Genomic DNA, 17,946 nt, shown 5'->3' on the forward strand with positions numbered 1-17,946 from the left:
CTGTGAGTCACTGCAGTTCCTGATAGCCATATCCATATACACAGTCCAGAGGGGGGGCCACAACTTTGCTCTAAGCTCAAGTATTGCCGGTGATGTAGCGTTTACTATGCCACCATCAGTGACAAGTGCATGCATCTGCTTTAGACGCGATAGGCACTGGTAAATGTGGACAATATAAGAAGCAAAACATGCACACTTGTCCAGAACCATTATTCAGGGGCATTGCTACTGAGTACCGTATCTCATGTATCAAAGAGTCTCAAGGCTAGGTTTTGCGATCAATATAGTTGAAGACTTGAGATTTCGCACTAAATTTACAAGGATACCCGAAAGAGATCCTACGTTTCTTCTCTACATCCCATCAGAGGGCCTTCTCTCGGGCGCCCGTGACTCGTACAAACGTATCCAGTGCCATAGTCAGGGAGTGTCTACCCGCCGTCTTGCTCCGTAGCACGTTGTCGTAGTCGAGCATCTCCTTGAGTGGGACCTGAGCCACGATCTCAAGCATCCGGAGGCTACCCTGCCTCGTCTCGCGCAGCGAGGCCTGGAACTCGTAGGGATCCGGTGGCGCGTAGATGTCCGAGACCTCGATGCGACCACCTTCACGGGTCGCGGTGTTGTCCTGCATGTCTCTTACCTCGAGTACTTGACCTCCTCGAGCAGAATGCAGATCATGCTGGACAGCTTTTGCTGCCGACTCTGGGCAGGTGATCGTCACACTCATGACGGGCTCGAGGATTCCGATGTTCTCTTCCCTCTTCTTGAACGATTCGACCAAGGCCAACTTCACCGCTTTCTGGGCCGCACCGACATAGTGTCCAGCTGGTGTTGGCCCGAAGTAGTCGGTCGAGGCATCAAATGTGATTGTAACCAGACATTGGTTGAATGGCGCCCCTTTTCTTGGGCCAGCTGCCAATGCAGCAATGGCCCCATTCACCAACTGTGGTCTGATCTCCGCTGGATTTAAATCGCTCATATCGGCGCCGGGAAACAGTACCTTGATGATATTGCCGTCCCTTTCGGTCTCTGAGTGAGTTAGTGCTTCGAACTCGTTCGCATCCAGTGGCTCCACAATTGCACTGCATGCGGCCATTCCAGGCTTCCCGGCAATCGGTTTGTCGATGACAGCTCTATGGATGTCTGTGGGAACAGTTACGCATTCCTTGTACTCCACTTGGATGCCTCCCCAGTGAGCTTCGACCTTGTAATGGTTTTCCAGCCGATCCCGCGCAATCTCCAAGTGCAAAGACCCCATGCCCGAAAGTGTAAACTCGTCCGACTTCTCGTTATAGGACCACCTGACACTGGGGTCTTCTCGGGAGAGGTTTTCTAAAGACGCTTCTACGTGCTTCAGACCCGAGGGAGACCCGGGCTCCAGGACCAGGAATGCCACTGCTGGTGGAATGTCTGGAGGCCGCACTTTGACTTGGCCAATCTGAGTTGTGGGTGTTTTGTTGCCAGTAAAGGCCATGAGCGTATCACCTGTCCGCGCCTTCTTGAGTCCGGTCAGAGCGCCGATTTGGCCCGGAGTCAAATGAGGGATCTCCATATGGTTTTTGGCCGAGATTTGCATGATGTTCAGGGGTTTCTCAAAGTCTTGTAGGTTGGAATTCCACAAAGGAGTATTTTTCTTCAGAAGTCCCTGGTAATTCCGTACCCAGGTCAGCATACCCCTTTTGGGGTCGTTGACAACCTTGAAAACAGAGGCCACAGCCTCGACCTGCATTTGTTCTTTCTTTGACACCTTGGCATGACGAGTTGCTGCTATAACTTTGCTTATTGGCAGAGTTTCTGACCCTATTCGCACATTCAACTCGGGACGGTCTTGCGGGCTAGGCAAGTAGTCAATGACAGCGTCTAATAATGGCTTGACTCCGATGTTCTTCAGACTTGAACCGGCAAATACAGGAATGAGGGACCCTTCACCATTACTGATGACTCGGCGAATGGCACCTTTGATCTCCTCGACAGGGAGGTCTCCCCCTTGTTCCGTCCATAGGTCCAGTAGTCTCTCGTCTTGATCGCATAGCTGTTCGATGAGCCTATCCCTTGCCCGCTCGATTTCATCGGTGAAGGGTGGGGTCTTTTTCGCCAGTTCTTCGGGGCTGTTGTCGTCTTTTGCAGCATGTGACCAGCTGACAACTGAACGCGATGCCACATCAACGACGCCCTTGACAGTATCATTCTCCCACCAAGGAATCTGGCAGACCAAGGGCATCCCATTAAGCTTCATGCCAATATCTTGGACCGACTTCTTGAACGAGGCGCCTTCCCTGTCTAGTTTGTTGACCAAGACAATCCGAGGCACCTTGAACTCCTGAGCGGATGCCCACACTCTCTCAGTGTGAGCTTCGACTCCTTCCACGCCATCAATAACACATACGGCGCCGTCAAGGATTGGAATGCAGCGCTCAACCTCGAACCTGAAATCAACGTGCCCAGGGGTGTCTATGAGGTTTATTATGTGCTCATGGGCTCCGGGCCTCAAGCGTTCAGGAGGGGGCCACTTGAAGGTGATGGCAGCAGACTGAATGGTGATGCCTCTCTTCATCTCCATGGGTAGAAAGTCGGTCACAGTATTACCGCGATCAACATCTGCAGAACTGTCAGCCGGTCTGATTCAACCTCGTATAGACGCAAGAAGTGAGAATGGCTTACTCCCTAAATGTCTGGTTGCGCCACTGTTGTACAACATGGCCTCAGTAGTGGTTGTTTTCCCCTGTGAACAAGTCAGAATGCGTCTTTGATATCACGCGGATGGGGCAATTTGACTTACAGCATCGACGTGAGCAACAATGCCTATGTTGCGGATAGAATCCAGGACTGACTCTTGCTGCCCCCTGGAGGAGAAGACATGGGCCTACGAATAGGCAGGGCATTGGCCCCTCTTACACAAACCAGCCATGATGAGACCAGGCCTGGGCGTCGGAGGACTGCTCTAGCAGAGTTGTACAATCCCTTCCCCCAGGCCGACGTGGGTACAATGGTATATGCATGCCATTGAACGCCCCGATGTGTGCCTGTACGTTGACTCCTAGGACTGACCTTACTGGCTGACGAGGTGGTGGGATCTATGTCTAGAATGCAGCATCTGTCGCGGTCCTTATATGCATCTTAATCCCATCCAAGAGGAGGCGGTACAGCGTTGGTCCGCGGAATTTGTTTGTACTCAACTGACAGTCTGGTATGTTGGACTAATTCTTGGAAATCAAGTTCTTCAATTCAATTCAACTAAACGAGCGCACTTGCAGCGGACAAGGGTCGGTTGAGCATTTGGAGGCAGGTACCCAAGCAGTAGACGCCGCTTCTTCCGATCGGGCCTAGCACAGCTTGCCCCGCCTTCCCAAGGGGCTTTTCGTCATCTGATTGGTCGTGGATCGTGCGCAATAGCCCACAAGTCCACTTCTGCCATTGAGTGAATGTTCGGGAGTCTGGCTGATTGCATGAGCGCATGAGAGATACATGTACCTAACGAGGAGGCGCAAGCTTCGAGCAGTTCACTCCGTTGATCGTCACCAAAGGTGAGCTTGCGTCAGGCAACAAACACTGCAATACCACGACTTTTCTCTCTATCACCACCCCCAAAAGCGGTGGATTGTGTTTCTCGTCGGTTTGCTCTTTTCCTGCAGACAGGTCCCTGGACCACAGAATGCACGGCTTGAACACCTGAGGTCCCTCGTTTCTCTTATCCTACCCAGGCCCACCACGATAGGTCTCACCAGGGAGTTCTGGACTGCCAGACGAACCGCGCTGCCAACGTCATAGTATCTTACTCTCCCTAGCCATTGTCGCCGGCTTCCGCTTCCGCTTCTTACCGACACCACACCACACCATCGCCATGGACTACCGCTCGACTATGGCCGACGAGGAGAATCCCGCCGGGAGCTCACCTTGGGGTTCATCACCTCCTGCATCACCTCGGCGCAATGAGCCTGCCAATTATAGCTCATTGGGCAACGAAGCCACCTATGGTGGATACGGATCCCAGGACCCTAGCAACGGTCTGCAACACGACGACTTGACCAAGAACGCCTTTGCGAGACCCAATACCGCTAGCAGCACAGCTTCTACCCATGAGTACAACTCACCACAACAAGGCGACGGTTCGCATCAGCCAGAGGCTGGCGGCCCCTCAGAGCAGGAAGAGCATGGCGACGATGCCGGAGCGGCGCAGGCGACTGGCGAGGAGCAATCGCAGCCTCAGGGGGAACCCGGCGCGCCCGTTGGACAGGGACAGCAGCAACAGCAGCAAGGTCGCAAACCGGCCTATCCACAGTACAAGTTGCAGGCAAAGATCACTGGTTTGGAGCGCACAGGCAGGAAAGATCCCATTATGAGATTCGATGTCCACGTACGTATCGCGAAACAGAATGTGTCCCTCTGGCGGCTGGCTGAACTAACGACGGCAAATAGACAAACATACCCAGATTCCGTACTACACAATTCCGCGATGTGCGCCGCCTCCATTCCGAATTCGTAAAGCTTGCCGACCATCTCATATCCGCCAATCCGGAAGCTCTCGTTCCCGCAGTACCGCCAGCGTTGACATCTGCTGGGGCGGGGACAGACGAAGACGAGATACGGGTCAAGGCTCTGCTGCAAAGATGGTTGAACTATGTTTGCAGCAATGAAGTCCTGATGAGGGACGAGGAGATGGTTCTGTTTGTAGAAAGCGATTTTGGCTACAGTCCCATGGTGAAGAGGAAGCAACCTGCCACCGGTGTGCGCAGGAAGCTTCTGAAGCAATTCGCCCCGCCGCCAGATGATACCCCGGAGCTCTCAGATGCTCGTCCTATTGTAAAGCTTTTCTACCTTGGTTCAATGGATGCTGGTCATAAGGTCGATAAACTAGTCAAGGCTCGAAGAGGTACAGAGAAGCACCCGTTTTGCACACATTTTCGGACCTACAGGAGAACGTCTACTAACTTGACACAGGACTTGGTCTCGCCGAATCTGACTATGGTGTCAAACTTGGGGGAATGAACGTACAGGAGCCTCACCAAGGTCTGGCTAGCGCCTATCGCAAGCTCGGAAAGGTGGTGCAAACGGTTGGGGACTGCCATGCTGCTCAGGCGACTGCGGAGGCCACAACCATTGGAGATCCCTTCCAATACCACTCACAGGATGCCTTCATCGTCAAGGAAACCTTGACAAACCGGCAACTTCTTATTCGAGAATTCTTACAGGCTCAGGAGAGTACGCGTAGCAAACTGAATGCAGCAGATCGTCTCAAGGCCAGCTCAAACGTGCGCCGCGACAAGGTCGACGAAGCCATCACTGCACTTGATGATGCGCGAAACAACGAGTTTGAGCTCATGAGGAAAACTACGCGTGTTACGCAGAATTTGGTGCACGAAAAGCGCAAGTGGTTCACGCGCACCGCAACCGACTTACGCCTGAGCATCCGCGAGTTCGTTCTGCGCGAGATTGAAGCAGAGCGGCGCACGCTGGCCCTGCTCGAGAGCGTGCGGCCGGACATCCGGGCCATCGATAACTCGGGCGGTCTGAGCAGACTAGGCCGTGAGGCGCACCCAACTGTCCGCAGAGCTAGCATGGCCGCCAGCCAGGGCCCCAAGGGCGATGCCTGGAGCGGTGTGCCGCGGCGCACGGACAATCTCAGCCGGAGCGTCTCGGGCAGCATCATGACGTCCAACGTGGCCGAAGGCGAGGAGGAGGGCGAGGACGCTGCTGGAGCGGCTGGCAAGGCTCCCAGCAGCGGCACTAGGGGCCTGAGTGGTCTGGCTGAAGACGACGAGGACAGGGTGGATGCCCGGAATGCGGCGAGCCGATTGGCAACGAGCACGTTTTAAAAATGTGGCACTGATGATGGTGGTGATGGGAGGATGGGGCGTCAAGGAGATAAAGATGAATGAATACGGCAGCTCGGCAAATTTAGTACGACGAAGTACGTAGGCAGGGGATGGTAGGGGTTTGTAGGACATGATAGTAGTTGAACGCCGACAGAAGACTCATCTTCCTGTTCAGACGCGATAGCATTGTATTGTTACCTAATCCTTATTGGTGTTCTTCCTATGTTTCTACATTTTCCGTTGTTCCTGCCCGGATCGCACCACCGCTGGGAGGTATGCTGGCATGGCCTTCTGTGCGTCGAGGATACTGCTCTTGGCACCTTGCCATTGTGCTGTCACCTCGCCGTAGCGTAGGCCGTTATCTTGAGACATGCATATATACCTAACGTATCATCCAACTCCGCCTTCTGCTTCCCGCTTTCGCAAGAGGACTGAGTGCACGCATGCAGGAATGATAGATAAGCTACGTGGGCAGTTGCGCGCATTGCATACTTCTTTGGGAGCAGCAGGGAGGAGGAGTGGAATCAAGTTCCAATACATGTACCTACTTACGTATGATGATGTTAGCTACACCTCCCAATTGCACATGCACACGCACACCTGAGGCCGCAGTTGCTTATTGCTAATACTACGACGGATCTCACCGCTACTGCGTGCTTTCTCGATGGATTTAATTTGCTTGGTCGATATGTGATAGAAACTTGGGTGTCCATCGTAGAATTTCCCCCTTTACCGAGGTCAACATCCGCCTTCCGTGCTGGACAGACGACAGCCCATCGCTTCGCACGCAATATGTCCGTCATTTACTTCTGCTTCGCTTTCTCCGCCCTCGTCTCATATGGTCAAGTAATGACGCACATGCAGACAGGGCCGAATTCCGGTCTCATACTTATCTACATGAAAAAAGGGGTGTGAAAGTTCGAGAGGTAGGGCTCTGGAGATAACAATGTGGCCGACCAACGCGGTGTAATCCGAAGTCAACGACAGGTCTGGAATTACACTGCCTAGGGGCTTAGGTGACCCATCCAGCTCGAGATTAGAGCCACATGACATGACGAGACCTCGAGCATTGTCATTTCTATTTCCCATGTGAAACCGCCCGACTACTCATTTGCTGAAATACTACCAATAATGCCTGTCACGATCCTGCTCTGCTTTACTCGCTTACATCCCCTCCGAGCGGGGCCGATGGGGGTGGGGAGAAGCGATGAATGGCAACCCTCAATAGGATACAAGTAGGGCGGGATTCATAAAGTGAAATGAGCGGGCCGCAGTCCTGATATGCGTTGCGCCCGCAGACGATAGATCTATGCATGAGAGCTGATGGATGATGCATTTAGGTGTGTGACATGACCAGAAACAGGACCCTCGCGAAATCATGACACTGGCTGAGTGGACTCTGAAAGCCTGACGATGCATCGTGGGCTGACCATGGAACCCGATTGACGGAGGGTTCGAGGGAAGCAACACCCGTAGTCATCCACATGTCAAAATGTTTTTTTTTTTTCAGCGGAAACATCCGATTTTCAACGACCATGCTAAGATGTGTATGCTGCGTATATGGCTTGCCGAGTCCTGCGGTAGTTTCTTGCAGCTTGCCTGCCTTCTCTCTCTCAACCAGCCACTACCAAATATTGGACTTGGTTGATTGGGCAAGAAGGATCGGCCAAGAATGGTTAGCAAACACTCCCGTCGATATATTCTTTTCCAGGTCGGATTTTTGCTACCATGATAGCCCAAGGAAGACGAGTGTGGCCAAGGCCTCCCAAGGCCTCCCAAGGCAGAATTCCAAGGGACGTGTTATTATGTGATGTGTTTAGCCGGTATTAGGGTAACAAGCGCTATACATCAAAAGCACGTACCGAGGGTACAGCATGCAGGACGGGCGGTACAATGGCAAGGCAATATCTCGCAACCTGCTAAGCCTTCTCCAAGGTGACGGTGTCTGTTTCTGCATCACATATGCGACTGTCAACTGTCAAGCCGCCATCGTGGAATCACGGCGCAAGGGGCCGGCGTTTGTGGGCCCAGGATTGCCCCATCCCTAAATAGCTCAGGCGGCCGACTTAGTAGATCTGGGGTACAAAACTCAAAGACTCCAAGCCTGGCGCTCGCAGAGTCAGGGGTATGTCGGGTCGAGGTTGGTGCATCAGAAGATTTCCTGTAGATTGCAGGAATCAATGGCAAGATGATCTTGGAGGCCTTTTGTCGGAACTGATAAGATCTGCGCAATGGTGATATCACACAAAGAGACGTGGCATGTTGTGAGAAGGTGAATCCAAGACGCTTGTATGTTCATATAAGGTTGCTGAACACTGGCCAGTAGGTGGTCTGTTACATGAAGGGCGGACAGGGCGGACGGGGCGGGTTTCTTCCCCGCGGAGTTCGCTTACGTACAGGTGATCCCGATGAGGATTTTCACTGGCGATAGTGTCAGACTTACCTTACAGGATGCAACTATCGTCCATCGGCTGGTTTCACACTGTGTACTGTAAGCCCAGATGTAACAGGATAGGAGTGTTCCAGACCGTTGGCCTCAGATCAAACTGAGAGGAAGTGGTGAACGTTCATTTGTTCCCCAACTTCTCCAACTCACCAGGTATCAACTGATATCAAGGATACATGTTTCCCACATTGTCCAGGCAATGGAACAGCCAACATTGTGGCTGGCTGTCTCTCGAAATTGACTTGTATCCGTCTTTGAGAGAACAGATGTTGCAGGCGTCGAGATATGCTGAGACACCCGGTAGCGAGCCTACCAATGTATGCGACAGCGAGCATAGCTGTTAAGCCGATCATCGCTGACTCGTTTGGCTGTTCTGTAAGTCGGGGAAGACCAGGAAAGACACAAGTCCACGCATATGCCAATCTTGAGCTGAGTTGCTCATGCTGGGATATACGGACCGATTGGCCCAAGCACTGTCAATTGGCAGAGTCGTGGGAGTAGAGTAAGCTAGGAAAGCTTCCCAACCATTCCGACTACCTCTGCGGTTGAAGAAGAGGGATCGATGGTGTTAGCAGGCTCCTTCAAGTGGTGATCCACCATAGCCTGGTTGGCATGCCTTGGCCCCCAGAGCTATTTATTTGTCTGCTTGCATGGGCGCGGGACGCGGGACGCGGGATGCGGGACGTGACAGACATGTCTTCCGTGCCTCCATACCTTTATATAGGACGGTGGTATTCGAACCCCTGTTCATGGTTCCCGCCCCATGTGCACTGTTCTGGCCAAAGAACAATCTCTCTGCCAGTATGCACTCAAAAGAAGTGTCACATCCGAAGAGAGCATCTGAAGGGAGTGATAGATGAGGCAGCAATGATGTACGTACAATACTTTGTTATTCATGATGTTTCGAGTGTGTGTGTGCTAATGGGCAAAATGCAGTGGGCAGCAGCTTCCACATGTGGCCATTCTGCGCGGGAGTAGGAGGAGGAATTCTACATGTAGGCTGGACTCAAATTGGTCGGTCCTTGTCCAGTGTAATCGGTTCCAAATCAATACGGTTTTAATTAATTGATAGTTATTAAGGGACCTTTTTACTATAGTGCTTAGTCTCAGAAGCGGGCATACGGCAGGTTGGCTTGCATTTTAAGCATTGTATATACTTTCTATGATGTAGGCTATTACTACTTACTCGTGCCTAATACAGGGGGGAGGGAACGTCAAATCGATTCTGCTCGGATCTGCAGTTCGTACCTTCCCCATATTCAAAGCAACAACACCACGCCTTCCATCAACACGGCTTGATAAGTACCTAGTCATCGTTGGTAGTCATCCAACACCCTCGACTCGATGTGTCGCAAAAATAAAGATCTTCGTCCAACGAAGGACTCGACCGACAAGATGAGCAACATGGGGGTTTCGTATTTACCGACCAGCAGAGACAACGCTGGCGATCGGATATGTAGTACGTGAACCAAACGAAGCTTTCCTCTGGCTCCTACCCTGGTTGTATCGTACATTATCTTCCGGTGGAGGGCAACTCACCATTGGCCTTTCTTATTTAGAAAGGGCCTCGGTCTCTGTGGCAGAGCTGTCTGTTCCAGCAACCCTCCCTGGACTTGGACTTGGACTTGGACTTGGACTTCACACGCCCCAATCATCGAGCCTGGGATTATACAGCTTTCATGTTGTCCAAGTGGCAAACCGCGCAAAGAACCAGTGGGTTTCCTGGCTCTCCTCTGTTATAACATACATACTTCACGCCTCTCGGGACAATCTCCGTAGCCCGCAACCGATATCTTACGAGACCGACTTGGTGTTGATTGGCTGCCTTTGCCGATCTTGGATGTTCATTCTACATGGGCATGGTTGTGTTTCATTTGGCATTCGAATCCTCTCCTCGGATCGGCCCATGCATACATCGACATTGTGTGCCTACCTACAAATAAGAAAGCGTCATATCGTGGTTGACTGGTTGTGCCATGCCTAGTTCGTCAGACTTGGCCTTCTCCGCTGTCATGGCTTCCTATCCGAGTGGAGGCAGGCTGGTAGGTATGCTTCCAAGTGGAGTCTTCGCAATGAACGAACAGGAGCAAGGCGCTCTCGGCGCTTGGATGCGATGAAGCAGGGTCCCCGCCTATACCCTGGTCGTGGACTATACATTTCTACACCATGCAGCTTTCCGAGGCAGACAGCACTCTCAGACGTGGTACCTGAATGGCACTACACGGCAGCAGTTCTGCAGGCAAAGGGTACATCAGAACCATGCGAGCTACAGCCGTTGTCTACCATCCATATCATCCAGGGTCATGGACCTTATGTTCCAAGTCCTGTGGAATGATGCGCTTGCTGCATCGTCGCTAGCTGCTTGCATACTATCTCCCGAGATTGTGAAGTGGCTCCCGTTGCTCGTTGAGATAACTCGTTGCTATCTGACTGGGTCTGGTAAGACTGCACAATGCTTCGCAGGCATCAGAGACCTTGGATCAGCCCCGGCCCACAGAGACCACCCTGACGCTCTCCGTGTAGTCGACAATTGAGATCGACTCATACATACAGTGTTTTCTTAACAGAGCGGCCCATCACATTATTCCCCATCATGTACATAAGGGGTGGGTGTTTCTCTCTGCTTTTCCTACCTACAACCAGATGTTGGCTTCCCGGTCCTCTACCTACAAGTTTGTATGCGTCAAGGAAGCCTTGGTCTGTCTGCATACCTGAAATCCTCATCATTTGTCTATACCGAGCTGCCTTTTCAGGCCCAGATCCTGGACCCTGTACCAAACCAATAGTCGTGGGTTGCGACTGTTACTGAAAGCGACATTAATACATCCCACGTCCATCCCACGCTTCCAATATCTATCAATGGCTCCATCGGCCATGATTGACGAGATGGCGCCAATGCATCTACCCGTTCATCCAAAGCTATCTATCAATGCATCTGTCTTGCATGGGCCAAGAGACTTACGATTGGTGAGTTGATCGATATCTCGGCTTACCTGTCACAAATCGGAGCTGTATAGCTAGTCTTTGCAAGTATACATGCGGGGTATTAACAAACTCATCTGTGCAGGAAGTCAGATCCATCGAAGACCCTGGCGTTGGAGAGCTCCAGATTGCTATCAAGTCGACAGGGATCTGCGGGTCGGACGTGTCATACTACAAGAAGTTCGCGAATGGCGACTTGTGCGCTTGTGCACCCTTGTCACTTGGTCATGAGTCGTCCGGAGTCGTTGTGGCCATGGGCTCGCAGGTGTCAGGCTTCCGAGTCGGCGATAGAGTCGCTCTAGAAGTAGGCGTCCCCTGCGGACAGTGTGCTATCTGCCGCAAGGGCAGATACAACCTCTGCAAGCGAATGCGCTTCAGAAGTAGTGCGAAAAGTGTCCCCCATTTCCAGGGCACACTACAAGAGAGAATAAATCATCCGGCTGCCTGGTGCTATAAGTACGTCCCTATAAAGTCGTTGGAATATGTTCACCTGGCTGACTAGATACAGGCTTCCGGAGCACGTGTCCTTTGATGCGGCGGCCTTACTCGAACCACTATCCGTGGCTATACACGCCGTTAACCGTGCCTGTCCAACTCCTGGATCGTCTGCCCTTGTCATGGGTGCGGGTACAGTTGGACTCCTGACTGCCGCCATGGCGCGCCGCTCGGGGTGTACAAATGTCACTATATGTGATCTTGATGCGGGCCGGGTAGATTATGCTCTCAGCAAGGGCTTCGCTACCCATGGCTATGTTATCCAGCGTCCCCTACATACTTCATCTAGCAGCTCTTCCTTCGGCACTGATGCTTCGGGTGTCTCTACACCCCTAGAAGTTGGTGCGATGACCCCTGCAAGTCTGTTTTCCGACTCAATCCACGGGAAGCTGGAGGGAGCCAAGGGGTTGGCCGCCGAGCTGCTTGCACTGACGAATACTGCCTTTGGCTTTCAGGACGAAGATGAGGACCATGGCGTGGACTACAGTTTTGAGTGTACCGGGAAGGAGGTCTGTATGCACACCAGCATTTACGCAACAAGACCAGGTGGCAAGGTCATCATGGTTGGGATGGGTACCCCTATCCAAACTCTACCCTTGTCTGCTGCTCACCTCCGAGAAGTCGATATTCTTGGCATCTTTCGCTATGCCAACACGTATCCAACCGGCATCCGCTTGCTCTGTGGCCAACAGAATGACAGCGTTTACGGAGGTTACCAGTTCCCAAAGTTGGATGATATGGTTACGCATCGCTTTAAGGGCCTTGCCGCTGCCAACAAGGCATTTGAGCTTGCAAGTCGCACCATAGACGACAACGGCAATTTGGTGTTGAAGGTCGTCATTGAGGCTTAATAGGGGTCGCCCTTGAGCTCAAGTTCGCTCCGAACCCCTTTTCCTTTCCCCTGTTCCTCAAATCTCAGCGGGAGGAAAGAGGCAGAAGTAGCAGAGCCATACCCGGGGATGGCTCTGCAGAAAGAAAACAACCGGAAACACGGTCGGGTTAATGCTTGTGAGTTAGTTCAATTTCGCTGACGACGAACACGAATAATTCTGGTGATATATAAGGCTGGCGGCTTTTTTCGTGGGGTTGAAAACGGGTTAGATGGTATCGGTGGTAATATTGCGTTGTTGGCTTGCGTTGTTCATCGTTCCTCCCCTACGCACTTTGGCATGTACAGACAATTGTCCAAGTTTTCCCTTCTTCTTTTTCTTTATGACGTTAGATACTTTTATGTCCAGAACTGACTGGTGGCTTGCTGTCTCTCATTATCTAATACAAATAGTTCAACCTCGAGCTGTGATGTTTTGGCCGATTATTCCCCGACTTTTTTTCCTAACCGTGCTCCCAAATCGTTTTAGCCAAGGAGCATCTTGTCTTGGCATTATCTCATCCATACCCAAGGAGCATGAGGTAGAAGGTGCATGTGAGAGCAGTCCTGTGTATTATCCACTAAGGCTGCCAAAGTTGCCGTCTAGTTTTGGGCTGATCAATATGCCTATGAAAACCTACTGTCTTCCATTCTAAACCCGCCTAACGATTTGACTCACTTCAGTCAGTCATCCTGCTGTCAAAGCCACCATAGTTACGCCTCCTTCGCCATGCCAATGCAAGTAAAGCAGAATTCGTTGTTTTGCATCCTCCAAATCACGGACTGGGATAACCCTGATTTCCATACGACTCGCTCTAAAGTGTGAGATCTCCCGGACCAGCCATGCTGTAGTTGCTGCTGCCTCCCACATCGTGCATGTTCTTCCGGCTGTTTCCCTTGGCAGCCTCGACGGCGCTGTGCTTCTTGGCTATGTTGCGGGCGTCGATGGAGCTGCCCATGACCTCGTTCAGCAGGGACATGAGCTGGACGTCGTTGCGCTCGCTGAGCATCTCTTGCTCGAAGGCGCCTGTTGCCGAGGGCACAATTAGCGCCAGACGGTTGGCGAGGGCTTGGATGGACCGCAGGATCGTATGCGACGGGACAGAGTGAGGCTGTGTGCCCTGGCTGGGTTGCGTGGCCGCGGCAGCCGTGTTGCCTCCGGTGTAAGAAGGCGGGAGCTGCTGAAGATAGGTGACAAGAAGCTGTATCCGGGATTGAAGCATTTTGATGGCGTTGGCCTTTCCGGTCAGGGACATGATGAGCTCCTCGTCTTCGGGGGATAGCACATGCTCCTCGGGCGCCGTAGCCGTTTCGTCTTCAGCGTTATCGGGACTAACGATGCGCCGCTTGCCCTTTGTATCTGTGTCGACAGCCACCATCTGGGGCTTCTTCTGCTCCTTGGTCTCGACGGCGGTGGCATTTCCGGCGCCCCGGACCACAAAGTCCATGCTGACCATCTCAGCCTCGCCCGTCTCGACCGAGTAGGGTAGCTCTCTGAACTTGAGCTTGAGGGGCGCATCGCCGTCTCTCATTTCCTTGTCCTCGCCATGATCCGGCTTGGGCTCGTCGACTTCGAGGTTGCTCTCGTATATCGTGAGGGGCAGTTTGCTGCCTGCGGAGTGGTCGACGGCCTCCTCCGAGTGAAAGGCCAGTAGCAGTGACGACTCGTTGTGTTCGGAGAGGAGCCAGTTGTGGATGGGCAGGACCGAGGGCATCGGGCCGGTCTTGGGGGTGACGGTGTACCATCCGACGAGATCGAGTTGAGGCGCCTTGTGGACGGTTCTCACTGGGGAGCGGGCGGTTAGTATACTTTTTGCCTTTTGGGCGTTTGCTTTGGCTGAGCACCTACTTTGATCCAGTCGGGTTGCAAACCAGTCGGGCTGCAGCACCACATGGCCATCTTTCACAGTGGTGGCACATTCAAAGGCGTGCTCGATGGTGATTTCGCGGCCATTCTGCTGGCCCATCAATGCTCCTACTATCGGACCCTTTTGCTCGCGCAAAGTATGTCGTGTGATGTAATCGGAAATGGTCAAGAGGACGAGGGGATGCAGCACGGCTTGCAGTCCGGAGTCGGTGGACTTCTGCGTTGAGATCAGCGGGTTCTCCATGATGCCCGGTCTGGATTGCCTCGTTCGCGACAAGGCTGCGGAAATGTAGAAATGTAGAGACGAGTTGGGCGAGGACTTGGGTTGTTGTTGATCTAGCTGTCCAAACCCGAACAAGCACGCAGAATGGAACAAACACGCAGAATGGTTAAACCGGCGATCGATCTGCCAAATAAAGTAGGTTGACCTGTAAGGCTGCTATCGATATGCAGTCCGCAGTTGAACAAGCTGGAGCAGTAGGCAGCTAACTGCAGCAGATACCCCGCCATCAGTTAAGATGTTAGGTAGTACTTACTGCCTACATGTACTTGAAGCACTAGGTAACCTAGCAATTACATAATGGGGGAGCTGGAGGTCAGCCGTCAGGGGTGGGGCACATCAATCAAGCAATTGATCGATCTCTCTCTCTCCTTCACTGCCTAGCAGGCCCGCCTGTATTCAAACAACCTTACACTAAGGCACATCTAATAAGTCACTGGCCGTCAACCCCGGATCTTCCTGTCTGTCCCTTTCGCCCTCACTCTTTATTCCCCCTATTTCTTAAACTTGAAAATGAATTCTGCTAACCTAATTAACGTACTGTGTTACGTCCCGAGTAATTACCTGTAGGCTATATTGAATGATGCTAACCCCAGTTGTTTGTAGTGAGCAGCTCTCTGAGTGCATGCTTTCCTTTTAGTCTGCGGCTTTGCTACCATACCTGCATCAGTATTACACCTTTATTGTTGGCGTTTCCTTTACGGGGCTGTCGATGCTCGTGAGTCTGCAAGTACCAGGCGGACAGTCGTTCCCCAGGCACACCATACACCATCCAAACGCTTCCTGTTCTGCGATTTGATTTGAATGGCCGTCCTTGTTTCTTGGTCTTAGATGTCATTTAGCAAGACATGGCTATGTTGATAGGACTGCCGGCCGCTGAGAGTCTACTGTCTTTCAGAGCAATTCTCCGCCGGCCTGCTTGGATTTGTATATGAAGTCCGGTAGGTATTCCCAGTAGCTGGATTGCATCTTGCAAGTCTCCTGTTCTTCGTACTCCGCGTGATGTGCCCTTCTCCCACCCTAGGGGCACTTGCTTCCACTCAAAGTGACCGCCATGTCTTCAGGCCAGGCCCCTACACAAAGTGGGAGCAGCTTGATGCATCCCAGCCATCAAACTCAGCATGGTGATGTTATGCGGCTCCGACAGGCTACGGGACCTCCTGCTCCAGTGACCCCGGCAAAGCGGTCCGATGCGGAGATGGATGATGTTCAGTTCATCTCCTCCAAACCTGTCAAGAGACAGAAAGTCGACCATCCCACGAACAGCCCCATAGTCAACACCACGCACGTTCAAACAATCCAGCTTCAACCACCGCCTAACTCTCAGCCAGTGCCTCAGTCTCAACCGGTTCCATATCTGGTCTGTGGCAGCTCTCTTGTCACACCGATCTCTGCTGCCCCTATCGCTGATAATGACATGAGCTGGCCGAATAGTGAGATCAAATCCTCACATGACAGACGTATCACTACAGGAATGGTGGGACTTCCTTCTGGCTTTTCGGACTGGGAGTCCATCTTTGGGTATCGTGGCTGTTCACTCCCCGAGCTCGAGAGCTATAGCATGAGTGCGGCAGCTCGTCTCCAATCACCCAAGCTTAGCTCTCCTGCTATATCTCCAAAGCAGATCCCTAATACTATTACATCGAAAGACTCGCAGCTAGAGCCTGCACCAAGTGAAAAGAACGATATGCTGCAAGGCAACCCGACGCTTCGCCCTGGTCCGAATTCCTCCATGACAGCCGTGATGAACACGCCAGCCAGTCAGGAAATAGCCAAGCCTAGTGCTACCGACCCAACTACAGTTCAACAGAAGGAAACTGTGCCCGTGGCGTTCGAAGGTTGTGCAGAGAAAGTGGTCGACAGCACACAACCCATAGCTCAGCAAACTCCGCATGACAGCAGCCTTGAACAGATACAACATCAACAGATGCCTTCGGAGCAGCCGACCACTACCCCTGACAACACCACTCAAGCTCATGCGGGCAAACAGCCATGCAAGGCATGTATGCAGATGCAACAACGGGCGGCCTTCGCCCGGGCACAAGGACTACCTTTCGCCAACCCGAATATGCCACTCCACATGCTACCCCCGGGGCCTTATCATCAATCATTTGGCCCACAGGCAAATCCACAGTTCATGTCAGCATTGCAGGCAGGCATGCACAGTTTTGGACCTGGGTTCGGTCCCATGATGGTACCAATGAATACACAAAACTATAGTGGCGCTGCTATGGCTCCTCCCGCGTTAGCCCATCAACATGCTGTTCAACCAATGCCCCCCAGACCGACAGCAGCAGCATATCAACAACCGCCGACAGGGAAGACATCCGAGACGAGCCGGGAGAACGCCGCCGCTGCAGCCACGACTCCTACACGTATTAGCTCGCAGAGCCCAGCCCAACAAGCCCGGCCACCGCTACCACCATCACAGCACCCATCTCTCATGCAGCCAAACTACCGCAAGCCCTCGCCGAACCTCATCGTCGACGTGGCCGAGACGTGCCAGGAAAAGTTCCCCTCGAGGAGGTTGCGAAGCGCCACGACACGACGGTCGAGAAAGTGGCCGACGTCTTCGCCGCCATCATCCAGGTGCCGCTCCTGCGGTGTCCCAAGGACCGGCGCCGGGCCGGCCGTCTAGCACACGAGCGCGTCAAGGAGTACAACAAGACCAAGCGGGAGCTCCAGGAGGCAGCGGAGGCGGCAAAGGGACAGATGGGTAACCGCAACAACAACTCTACGTATGGGGGCGACGGCCAGCAAGGGGCTATTCAGCCTCAGATCGTGGTGAGGCCTCTCGATGTCGCAAACGCTCTGGGGCCGACTGAGTGAGGGTCGCTGACCCCTGAAGACAAGTACCTTACTTGCTGCTAGTACCGAGGTGTGAGGAAGCCGGGTTTGGGTATTTCTCTTATTGCAATCAAAAGTCGTGGACTAAGCAAACACGACAGGACTCGAAATATAACCATAAGAGACAGCGATTGTAAATATGCATATTTAATTCTGTTTTTTTACGAGGAAGAGATTTATCACTTACCGTTAATATAAAACCCTCTATGGCTACAAGAAACAACTGTTTCCTTAATAAGCAAATAATCAAAATGGCGAAACGCCTATATCTATACCCATATATAAGACCTCGGAACTTATAAAAAAGAAAATGAGCAAATTGGGGAGGGGGGATGATGGGAAATGGAGGAA

The 17,946-nt window shown here is 52.5% G+C and overlaps 5 protein-coding genes across 5 annotated transcripts; 3 read left to right on the forward strand and 2 right to left on the reverse strand.

Moving 5' to 3' along the window:
* Positions 1 to 361: 361 nt before the first annotated feature.
* On the reverse strand, positions 362 to 2,905 carry PG997_008413 (Ribosome-releasing factor 2; the record flags this gene model as incomplete). The annotated part of the gene is made up of 4 exons (XM_066812728.1): positions 362 to 2,595; positions 2,659 to 2,719; positions 2,777 to 2,799; positions 2,893 to 2,905. The coding sequence occupies 4 exons, from the start codon at positions 2,903 to 2,905 to the stop codon at positions 362 to 364; spliced, it is 2,331 nt and encodes a 776-aa protein (XP_066668070.1).
* Positions 2,906 to 3,838: 933 nt separating this feature from the next.
* PG997_008414 (PX domain-containing protein) lies at positions 3,839 to 5,810 on the forward strand (the record flags this gene model as incomplete). The annotated part of the gene is made up of 3 exons (XM_066812729.1): positions 3,839 to 4,351; positions 4,414 to 4,867; positions 4,936 to 5,810. 3 exons carry the CDS (start codon positions 3,839 to 3,841, stop codon positions 5,808 to 5,810), a joined length of 1,842 nt encoding a protein of 613 aa, XP_066668071.1.
* A 5,341-nt stretch (positions 5,811 to 11,151) lies between these two features.
* PG997_008415 (Sorbitol dehydrogenase) lies at positions 11,152 to 12,584 on the forward strand (the record flags this gene model as incomplete). Its single annotated transcript, XM_066812730.1, has 3 exons — positions 11,152 to 11,223; positions 11,324 to 11,694; positions 11,747 to 12,584. 3 exons carry the CDS (start codon positions 11,152 to 11,154, stop codon positions 12,582 to 12,584), a joined length of 1,281 nt encoding a protein of 426 aa, XP_066668072.1.
* An 832-nt stretch (positions 12,585 to 13,416) lies between these two features.
* PG997_008416 (COP9 signalosome complex subunit 6) lies at positions 13,417 to 14,712 on the reverse strand (the record flags this gene model as incomplete). The annotated part of the gene is made up of 1 exon (XM_066812731.1): positions 13,417 to 14,712. One exon carries the CDS (start codon positions 14,710 to 14,712, stop codon positions 13,417 to 13,419), a length of 1,296 nt encoding a protein of 431 aa, XP_066668073.1.
* A 1,090-nt stretch (positions 14,713 to 15,802) lies between these two features.
* Positions 15,803 to 17,577, forward strand: PG997_008417 (uncharacterized protein; the record flags this gene model as incomplete). The annotated part of the gene is made up of 2 exons (XM_066812732.1): positions 15,803 to 17,123; positions 17,180 to 17,577. The coding sequence occupies 2 exons, from the start codon at positions 15,803 to 15,805 to the stop codon at positions 17,575 to 17,577; spliced, it is 1,719 nt and encodes a 572-aa protein (XP_066668074.1).
* Positions 17,578 to 17,946: the final 369 nt, after the last annotated feature.

This window comes from Apiospora hydei, assembly GCF_038363865.1.
Source record: "Apiospora hydei strain CBS 114990 chromosome Unknown utg000006l_segment0_segment0, whole genome shotgun sequence".
Classification (NCBI taxonomy): domain Eukaryota; kingdom Fungi; phylum Ascomycota; class Sordariomycetes; order Amphisphaeriales; family Apiosporaceae; genus Apiospora; species Apiospora hydei.